The sequence below is a fragment of the Meleagris gallopavo genome, chromosome 2 (assembly GCF_905368555.1).
Source record: "Meleagris gallopavo chromosome 2, MGAL_WU_HG_1.1, whole genome shotgun sequence".
Lineage (NCBI taxonomy): Eukaryota > Metazoa > Chordata > Aves > Galliformes > Phasianidae > Meleagris > Meleagris gallopavo.
Genome location: NC_139405.1, coordinates 76,105,384 through 76,116,593, shown reverse-complemented (window position 1 = coordinate 76,116,593; position 11,210 = coordinate 76,105,384). Strand labels below are relative to the sequence as shown.

Here is an 11,210-nt window from a genome sequence, read left to right as displayed (position 1 = left end):
ACTGCACTTTCAGCACAGCATATGCGCTCAGCAGCCTTGTTTTATATCATCCTATATTGTTGCTCACTGAGACTTTGGGGAAATAAATCTGGCTTTTACTGATTACAGCTAAAGAAAATAAAATAAAAATACAGATATCTGTCGTTCACTTGTAAGTGGTATTAAATTTTAATGTCTTTATAGCAGAAAGAGATTTTTAGAACTTAGATTTAATATTATTTACAAGAAAATGTACAATGCAAGGCTAAAATGTCACATATCCATTACATTAGTGCACAGCAGATTTTCTACCGCATGTCCAGTGAGGTCCCTGCATTCACATCCAACACGTCGCAGAGCTAGCTTCCTTTGGACCCTGCCAAGAGGAATCAAGAAAGAAATTGACTTAAATGTGAAAATATGTATTTACATATGGAACTGATCTACAACAGAATGAGATTTGAAAATATCTACTTGAAATCAGAGATAAGAGAAAGGAAGGCTACTGCTTCCAGGTTTTTAATACTTTCCTTGAAGTAGGTATTTCATTCCTTCTCTAGAAGTTCTCACCTCCTCCACTCTTAAATGCTAAGCACACTACTTTATATACAACAAATTTTGGCTCTGGAAGGGGCATTGGCATATTTTTACTATTGGATTTCTCTTCTTCCTCTGCTAGAATGCTTCTCCTGTCTCAGCTTACCCTTTTCCTCCTATTCTGCCTGAACAAACTTCCAAGGGACTGGCTACACACTGTATCAAAGCAAAACAGAAGTGCTTTTCCAATCCTATCCTTGTAAATTGTACACTCGCATACACTGCCAACTGCCATTAACCACAGCTTATCAATCTGCATTGGTACATGGAGCAAGATGCAGCTCCAACGCATAGGTACCAAGAGCTGGAATTAGGTTCTATATCCCCTCCAGCAGAAATTCTCCCATCACTATGCCCCTCTAAACGCTCAGTACTCAAAACAAAACTTCCAGGATACTCTTTTCTCTTTAAATGCTGACTGAGCTGAAATATTTTTGCTCCTCACTAACTGCAATCACATTGTGATACCACACAAGAAGGACCGGTCTGCTCAATAGAGATGTTACTGCAGTTACTTTTTCCCCCCCAGTACAACTGATAACCGAATAACCAGTTATTCATTTTAAACTTTTGCATTAAAATTGGTTGGAGCAAACTGTTCTTTCCAAATGGCTTCATGGGCAGTTTGCAGTGATTTAGGGGAAATGTTTTTTTTAGAATTGAGGGCTCAATATAAAAAACACTGCCTTCCACCCCTCTCTCTTCCACCTCTCTCTTCAGCTTGTGTTTGCCCTTTCATATCGACCCTCCCTCAGCTGCCTCTTTTAACCCATCATAGTCCTGCAACCCTCCCAACTAAGTCCTACAGTCAAAAACCATGGGAACAGTACTTCCTTCTGTTTTACTCTTGGCATGTCCAAGGCAGGAAAAGAGCTGAAGTTTCTGATGGGAGCATCTTCTTTTCCCTTCCTTTATTCTAATGAAATGCGAGACAGTGAATCACTTCCCTATGTTCCCATGAACTCAAATGCTTAACACAAAGCCTTCACATTTTTTCTTCCAGTGCTATCTGAAGACAGTCCAATATTCCCACACATTTATTGGTAGCTGCTGTGATACAAAAGCAGTTCAGTGCAGTAAAACAGTAGGGTTAGGTCAGGTCTTCCGTGCAGCACACAAGTAAACCAGGTAACTTCCTTATTTGCTTGGCTGGTTGGATCTTTCTTGGTTCTGTATCTTGACTGTGTGAACACTGCCCTAAATACGTCAGCTACAGAACCAATGCACAGAGTAGTAGTTGTTAAACTTGCCAAGCTGGTCTCATTTCAGTGGCAACAATGGAAGGTGCCCTAACTTGTCCTGAAATCTGTCATTTGTTTATTATGCAAAACAAATCACTGCTCAATCCTGTGGTGCACTCTGGTGGTTCCTGGACACAGGACTCATGCAACAGAAATCAAATGATAAATTAAGGGCTTTTTTTTTTTTTTTTTTAAATGAGATGGATCACAGCGCTAACAGCACACATTCTGATAGGATTCTTTCTCCTTTATTTGAATGGTGTAAGTTAACATTGCAGAGACCAAATTTGGAATAAGAAATTCATCTATCAAACAGAAGTGCTGGAGCTCAACCTGGGCTCTGCATGTGAAACTCACTTCTGAAAGATGGGAAATCCCTGAATTAAAATGGAGACAATCATACAGAAAGGCACGGGGATCCTGACAACCGATCACTGTCCACTGATGCTGAAAGATACCCCAAGCTCATTGCATGATAGGTAAATAGGCCAACATGGATTTCCAAACCTAATTAACAAAAATTAGGAAAGCTAGATTCACATGATTTCAACGCATTAGTAAAAAACAGATTATCCACCAAAAACTTAATGTATTTCAAGGGAACAACAAGTGTGCAGCAATGATGAAACCTGCCAGTAGCTTGAAGAATTCTGTACCTATTGGAACAGTATTAGCACATACCTTACTTAGCTCTGGGAAGAGTTCTTGAATCCCAATGTCCAACAGCACATAAGTTAACTAAAAGAAAATGAAGGAAATGGCATCAGCCAGCCACCAAGTTAGACCAAAGCAACATCACCTCTTTTTATCTTTGTTCTGCATGAGAATTCTGCCCTCTGTCATAGCCATACATTCACTTCAGAAAATGGCAAGTTTTCCAAGCGCTGCAAATTACCTGTTTGTTGAGCACCGGTTGCTGTATGCCATCAAACAGAAGCCTGATGCCTTCATATTTAGCCTCTTCTCCAATGCACTTGCCTATTAAATCTAGGCCAGATATCACCAACAAATACACAAGTCATTAGGAAGCATTGCAAAGTAGTTACAGTCAAATAAGTAACATCTCAAGCATTAGTTTTAGTTGGCACAAAAACACCACAATTCCACGAGAGCATTTTTCTTTACCTCCAGTAATAAAGAAAGGTTTTAATTAAAGAAAGAGCTCAAATTTTATCCCTCTAAAGTAGTCAATGGAAAAAACAAATATTCCTTTGGTTCCTCCTTCCTCATCTTTCAGTGCTGCACACCAAAGTATTTGTTATGCTTTTAAGAATTTCATTCTATTGTCCTAATACTTTTTTTAATACATGACAAGTTGGAATGTTTTAATTACTTTCTGAATAACCCAGAAAATGAGCCCCTCTTCTGTAGTTTATATAGTTTAAATAGAGCTCAGATTTATCTTCTGGCTTTTTCTTCTATCACTTCTTTATCTGGTCTTCAGCTGGATAAAATACAAATCAAAGAAGCTAAACATAAAGAAATTATGGTTTTAAGGACATTTGTGAAGACTTCTGTTACCCCAAGTCTTTATGAATGATTACACTGCATCCTCACTCAGCAACACTGAATTAAATGATGAAACAGAACTCTTAGTTTTTTTCTTCGTTTTTCACACCTAAGTATTCCAGTCAAACCAGTGCAGCGTAGAAATTATTTTATTTGAAAAGCTAACATTACTGCACTTGCGTTATACTTCCGCTTCAACAATTAACTATAGTCATAAAGAGCCATTATTAACCTGGAATGTATCTCATCATTTCTTCGAACGTCTGCTTTGCTCTCTTCTGTTTGTCCTGGACAGAGCGTGGTTCAGAATTTTCACAGAACACAGCATCTGCAGTGAAGACACATTGATGAAACCATCTTTAGGCAACTTCCTTAACACCAGCATAAGAAAGTTGGTTTGGATTACGGTTTCAAAGTTGTGCTGCTTTTGTGTGTGATCTTAACTGGAAGAGAATTCTGAGCCTTGATTACATTAGCCTGATCAAATCCAGAATAACCCATGCGCTTAGAGGACAAGAATCTTTTGCCAATTTGTCTCTTCTCAAATTTTGAAAGCATTAGCTTCTAGGTTTGACTCAATCCTTCTTTAAGTTTGTTATAATCTTCTTACTTTAAATTTTCCTTGCGATCACCTTGTAAAAATTACTGTTCATAGGAAGTATGTGCTGCTCAGTCTTGATGGTCATTTTTGTTTTGTTTTGTTTTTTTGTCTTTTTGTCCTTTACAGAACTTCTTGGTTTGATAAGGACAGAGTTAGCCTTGATTGCAGAGCTTTGACCACGTTTCATTTAGCTGAGTCTGTGGTCGCATTACACTTCTCTACAGTTGTGAGGTTTTGTTTCTTTTTAAATAATCTTTGTCTATTTCCCTTCTTTGAAGGTTAAAATTACCGTAATGAAGAGAATTTAAAAAAAAAAACAAAAAACTAAAGCAGGACTAAGGCAGCACATAAGTGAAAACGAATTTAAAGAAAGCATGAACCATTCACAAACTGACACACTAACCTACATTTATTCTCCTGCACACACCTTCATAAATTACTATTCATAATACCTCTTTTTTCTGTAAATCATGCTTGATAGACAACAGGGCTAACATCATCTTTTAGCAACAAACTTCTGGAATGGTTTTATAGGCCCACCTGACTTTTAGAATTCCATTGGCTTTAGTTCAGCATTACAGCATAACACTCAAAAGAAGGGATTTCAAATGTCATACTAAAGCAACACTTCAATCAAATATGGAACCACTGCTGACCTCTCAGCAGCGTTATCAGAGAAACCAAACGGTGCTCCTCACATAGCTGTTCTAATTTATAATGCAAGTAATAGTCTGTGTACAGTTCCAATGTATTTTTGAAGAGAATTCTTCCTCCCATCAGGAGATGATGCAGCCAGTCAGGAATGTGGAAGACCACTCTACCTGCAAAGTTAAAGAAACAGATATCTATATGGTTCTCTTAATAAGATGACAAAGGAGTCAAAAGAAAAAGCCATGACTTCTTCGCTGACTCAAAAGAAGAAAAATGCATACAAGCAAAGACTTCAGCTTGAAAAGTGATTCTTGTCCATATTACTCATCAAATACTCTTTAACTACTGTTATTTAGTTCTATAGGCTTATCTGAGAAAAGGGAAGAAACTATACCCACAAACTTATACTCAGAAAGGCAGAACGATAAAGCAAAACTGAACAATAATGAAAGATAAATTGCAATATTTTAGCGCAGCAATAAGGGTTGCTTGCTGCTTTTTTTTTAAATGGCTGTGTTCTTAAGTTGTATACTGTTATGGTTGCATGTCCTAGGTTATATACGACTACTACAACAGAATTTTATTTCCCACCAAAGAACCTGAACTTCATAATGAAAAGAAGTATAAGAATAACTAAGAGAAATCGCTTCTTACCAACATACATTAAGTAGTCATAGACTCCTTCTACAGTCATCATTTCCATGAAGTAGTTCTGATTTTGTCGTCTTTCTGTATTCTCAGACCGGTTTGCATTATTCTTGAATAAATCATTGAAAAGCTAAAAATAGAAACATAACATGGAAGACACTGCCTTCAAAAATAAAAGGACCATCAGGCTTTTGTTGCGTGTTTGCTTTTCATTTCACAGACCCTTTTGCTCCCAAGTACCTCCACACAAATAGACTTTGTTACAGGCTTGATCCTTCAATGCACTTTCAGAGGCATGAAGGGTGCAAGTCTGTCTGCCTTAAATCACAGGGGAACTCTATGACATTCACGTATTCCCTAAAACATCTTTTTGTCTTGTGCTATGAAATAGGCAACGGGTTCTGGACAAAACAGTCAAAAAGGAAAAGTCTGCTGAGTCCTGGAAGCATCTTACAATACCTCACAAAAACCATTAAGTGTTTATTTTAAGTTATTTCATCCCCAAAACTGTTGATGCAAAGATCAGGAAATACTACTGTATTATGAAAAGAGAGCTCAAAAGCCTGTGCCAAGCATCTAACAAAGCTATCTCACTGTTAGAAGAAAATATAGTACAATTATAGTATGGCCTAGATGGAAAATCTACCCTAGTGTTCACCAAAAATTTGGTGTTGAAGAACTTCCTTCCTATGAGACTGACAAGACTGCTATCAATAGGCTTTTCTGTAGCATTCTGAAGAATGGTCCTTAATTTGCTTGTTCTTGGTCTACTCTCTGTAGAGCAATTCTCCCTCTAGTAGATTAAGCCATAAAACATCCAGGTCACAATGGACTCTGAATCCAGCACGTCTCCAAGCAGAGTTCCTGTGCTCTGACAAAAAAAATTACATCAGGAAATCTGGCAAGATTGAAGTTTTGACTTGTACTTCATTAGGTCCTTTCTTTTGTCAGTGCTAAACAGCTGGCATCACCTTCATAACGTTCACCCTAATTAAACATCATTACATAAATTACATGAAAGAGCAAATATAGTTAATGTACACTGGATGACCTGAATCCGAGAAAGTAACGAACCAAAGAAGAGCAGATAATTATTTGTGCCTATTGTATGGACTACACCTGGTATGTTGGTTAAGAAACCTATTTAAACTGAAGTCTATATGCCTTCTCGAAGCTGGAACTATGACAGTGGAAAAGATCTTAGTGGAATTATTCCAACTTCAACACGAGCTTTCTTTGTTGTTGTTGTGTTTTTGGTTTTTTTTTTTTATGATACCTCCAAGCTGGCTGAGATAACACACAGCGCACCAACTCATAGCAACCCACAGTACAATGGAGATAAATTTCAGAGGAGTGCGTACAAGCCAAATTAAATCATTCACAGTACTCCAGCAGGTAATCTGAAACCAAAATGCTGTCTTTTGGCAGAGTTTTCCAGCTTCCAGAAGTTTGTTTGTTTTTTTTTTTTTTTGTTTTTTTTAACTTTCACTCCAAAGCAGAAACAACATATTTCAAATACTGCATCATGCCTCTGCTCATAGATAGTCTTTCCTGCGCCTTGAGCATAATGATTCCTTGCTCATTGCCAAGCTTGGAAAGTTCACACTCTTGTACGTGGCATTAAGAAATGAGCAGATGAACAGATTTATAAAGTATATACTTCATACTCATCCAGTGTGTGTTCTACAGTCTTTAGCAATGCACATCTGAAGGATGCTGCCACCGTCACATTTTACTCTAAGATTTTGACTGAAAGTGAAAAACATATAACTGTATACCTAATACAAACATGGGAGTTATGTTCATGACTCAGAAAAGCACACGATTTCGCTTTTACATTTCTGCTCATTTTACTTTCTGAGACGTGATATAATGCTCATTATTGTAATCACACAAAAAAGACAAGCAATGTTATCCTTAGTCAAACTTTGAAGATTAAACAGTAATTGTGATTACAGCACTGATATATTCTTAAAAGGCTTTCAAGGGGAAAATTCCATTTAATGTTACTAGCTAATAAGGGAAGCCAACCTCTTAAAGCAAGTGAAACACAAAAACCCATATTAAGAGAACAACCAAAATAATTTCTAGTTCAATAGGTTCCCTATTGTACCTCCATGGGAAAAGCCAGCAAAGTAAGTACAAGCATCTACATAAAGCATCTAACAGTTACCTGACTGCCAGTAAGTACATATACACCCATACACTCCTGGGTGTGAAGTTGATAAAAACAATGCCACAGTTCTGAACAACATCCACAGCCAGAGGCATAAACTATTTTCCTTCCTCATTTGCAAAGTAGAGAATTTGCACCCAAATGCTAAAAAGAGTGTACATATCTAAACCAATTAGCTTAAGGAAGAAGCTGTATTTTCCTCCAAATAACTGCAAATATACACTATACTGTTGTTGTTTAGAACAGTTCTTATTGCCATTGGCAGGTCACCACAAGCCAGCAGCACAATGCCTTTGCAGGCATGCTTTTCAAAGCCTGCATCAGCTGAGAAGTCCTGTTGCATTCTAGCAATTCTGACTGAAGTACATTCAGAAGAATGTTGAGCTGGTACAGACAGACTAGAAACACAGCTAGGAAAGCTGAAAATGCTGTTTGGTGCCCTTAGGAGGAGCAGTTTTTTGCTTGGTTGTTTAACCAGAAAGGTTGGTAATTTGATCTGATGAATCTGATGCAGGATAAAATCCAATTGCTATTGGCTGTACTCAGGTTAACAGCTCACATTCATTATATATTATGATGGGATAAAAGATAATGGCCTTTGGTTGTTACAGGGCAAGTTCAGATCGGATATTAAGAAAAAATTCTTCTCAGAAGGAATGGTGAGGCAGTGGCACAGGCTGCCTAGAGAGATGCTGAGTCCCCATCCCTGGAGCTGTTCAATAACTATGTGTATGCGGCACTGCGGGATGTGGTTAGTGGGGATGGTGGAAATTGCCTGATGGTTGGACTAGGAGATCTTAGTGGTCTTTTCCTCCCTTAATGATTCTATGATTCTGTATTCATTAGCTGGAAATCACTGATATTTCAAGCATACAAAAGCACACCAGGAATATTAAAAAACCAGCAGCATGCAGACAACTTTCCAGAGAAACAGGAATGTTTTTTAATAAGCTCATGCTTTCATCTGCCCTGACAGACCTTCCAGCACTTCTTATTCAGCCTGCTGAAGGGGGTAGACTGGGTGTACTTTATTCCTGGCACTTGAGTTGGCAGCACACACACACACACATCCTGTACTCTCAGCGGATTCTGGCATGCTGACACTAGAATAAGCAGATCTACATCTGTGGCAATGCAAATATCAATGGAAAATCTATCCTGGACTTCACCAAAAGATCTGTGTTGAGGAATTTCTTGCCATGAGGCAACATGCTCTTCTCAGAGATGGGCACTTAGAAGTGTAGCAGCTTGTTCCACCTTCTATGGCTCTACCACTGCAGTATCTCCTCATTGACTCCATACAGGTAGTCCACACAATCCTGGTACAAATATTTTGCATATATGATCACCAACAGTTTCTGCTGGGGCTGCACAGCACTTACAATCTTCAGAATGAAGTCAAGTGAAACAACAGAACTGAGACTGCAGAACCAAAACTGCAGAACCAAACAACTGAAGTCTATAAGACATGTTTTGGGTGGTGATCTACCTTAGTTCACTGAACAGCCCCTGCATTTCCAGCTTAGTTTTATCTGAAAGTAATTCAGTTAATGAATTCTCATTCAGCTCTCTAGTATGGCAAGCAGAGGTGATCAGGAGATCTGTTTCCCAAACAAATTCAGTAGTCTGAATTACAATGGCACAGCAGATGAAAGCAGTGTGGCTTACAAAATGAATCCAAGAAGTGACCAGATGCAAACGGCCTGGAGTCGTGGAACTGGCACAAAGCTTTTCCCAAGCATGGGCTGAGATGAAAAAGAGAAAACTGGCTCAAGCACTCCAACAACTCAGCTAAAGGCTGAATTTCACAGCACGCATGTGAAGGCTCAGAGGAGACCAGATCATAGCACAATCCAGCCCTACCTCATCAGATCGTTACAATTACAGTGATTACATAAGTATACGTGCTCTGGCAAAACAGTAGATAGCAATTTTGCAAGACTGCAGTCAGTATGTGAATGCCATGTGCATACATGCTGGTCAAAACTTGTAGCATGATTAGGGCACTCCTCAAAGTAAAGTATCTTGAGCGCCCATCATTTGATAATAATTGTGGCTCTGCAGTTGATGAATTAATGTCTGAAGCTTTCCAGGCAGCCATCAAGTGCTGCACATTTCTTCAAACACATTTCTTCTAAAGAAAGAAGGAAACTGAAATAGCTGTCATATGACTAATTAGTTCTACAGATAACCACAATCAAGTTGCTTAGAAGAACAGAAAATTCCCACGATAGAAAGTGAGAAGGAACTGGGAGCTAGGGTTAGCTCCACTGTACTTAGAATAGAACTTGTAGGTGCAAGTTCTCTAATGTCATAATACTATCAAAAAACTGCCATACTGTGGGAAACCAAAAGGCCCATAACCAGCAAGCAAGCAAGCACCATAAATATACTCTAGGTTGAATGGAAGCATTAGGCTTTAGATTTGTTGATGTTAGAGAGAGCAACTAATAGGACCCATAACGTATACTAGACATTAAGGTACTGTATACAAACATTTTAAAGGCAGATAATAAGTATCAGCACTGTGGCAGTTCTGGCTTGTAGCACTTCAACAAACCACTCTCTCCAAACACTCAAGTTCTGTACTTTAAAAAGGAAGCTGCCTTCCAGTATTAAAATATTCCCCACTCTACACTTAAGTTTTCAGCTCTTCTTCTCTCAGAACTTCTCAGGTTCTTTATATTCTCATCTCCAAATCCAGTAAGAACTTAAAAATAAAAACAAAACAAAATAAAAAATAAAAAAAAAAAAAACAAGAAAAATCCAAACAGAATTAGCTCAATTGTGACACATAGATTACAGACTGAAAGATCTCTCTCGTGGAGAAAAGCAACACAAAATATATATGCTGTTTTATTTATGATTTTTTTCTGCTTTGTATTTTCAGAGCACGATCGCTTTTCCCCACTCCTGCACAGCAGAGAAGGAAGATGACTTACTGTACCTTCTTGTTGTTTTCAGAAGTAGGACTCAGAATTGTAAGCTCAGGCCTGCTTGGTTTAGGCTTGGGAGATTCACAGGAGTTGATAAAGTTCATGATGAATGGCTCCAAATGCTGACCTTTCTGGAATAAGAAATGAGTGGCCTGTCACTTACATAATTACAGAAGGGGAGGAAAAAAAGAAATACAAAAAAGCAAAAAAACCACCACAAAACGTGAGTTTCCAAATGAGTTTTTCACTAGCCTATACATTAGTGAGCTGCTAAAATTAGTAATTGAAATTAAAAGGCTGGCAATCTGGAAGACTTACCTCTTTCATCAGCTTTCCTGGAACAGATTTTATAATCTTACCTATAATTAGAAAGAATAAAAAAGTCACTGCTTGATCTTAAACATACCACAGCAGAACTCTTTTTCCCTTTTTCCATTCTTTATGGTGCTCATTCTGACTCTTTGTAGCATTTTGATATATCAAATTTTAAAATAGTTATTAAGACTTTCTAAGAGCAACACACGACAAATAATGAGTAAGGTGCAAAAACAAGACATTTTTCTCTGCCAATCAGTATCCAGCATTTCATTTTAAAATACTATTGTTTTAAAAGTTGATACAAAAAGCTTTGAAAAAGTTTTCCACATATCCAGCTTATAACTTAGTACTCTTCAAGATAAAATACTTAAACACAAAAATATCAAGATGATTATCTGATTGCTTTAAAAAGCAATTACAGTTTCTGGTGTCTAAGCTCTTAATCCTTCATAATCATTTATCACCAAAAAGTCATAAAAACTGAAGTTCTCTTCTTGTCCTGAAAAGCATGGCTTATCTGGAGAGATTCTGGAAGGCTGCAGCCTTGAAACTAC

General features: G+C 37.9%; 1 protein-coding gene across 3 annotated transcripts in view; it reads right to left on the bottom strand.

The window, feature by feature from the left end:
* Positions 1 to 144: 144 nt before the first annotated feature.
* SNX14 (sorting nexin 14) overlaps positions 145 to 11,210 on the bottom strand; it is a 49,331-nt gene continuing 38,265 nt past the window's right edge. For all 3 annotated transcript variants that reach the window (XM_010707657.3, XM_085217683.1, XM_019613114.2), the window contains 8 exons: positions 10,657 to 10,697; positions 10,350 to 10,469; positions 5,233 to 5,356; positions 4,584 to 4,748; positions 3,559 to 3,654; positions 2,713 to 2,804; positions 2,499 to 2,555; positions 145 to 355 (listed from right to left, as the gene is read on the bottom strand). In XM_010707657.3, the coding sequence (XP_010705959.2) occupies positions 317 to 355; positions 2,499 to 2,555; positions 2,713 to 2,804; positions 3,559 to 3,654; positions 4,584 to 4,748; positions 5,233 to 5,356; positions 10,350 to 10,469; positions 10,657 to 10,697 (734 nt within the window). In that variant the 3' untranslated portion in view covers positions 145 to 316. The remainder of the gene's footprint in view (positions 356 to 2,498; positions 2,556 to 2,712; positions 2,805 to 3,558; positions 3,655 to 4,583; positions 4,749 to 5,232; positions 5,357 to 10,349; positions 10,470 to 10,656; positions 10,698 to 11,210) is intronic.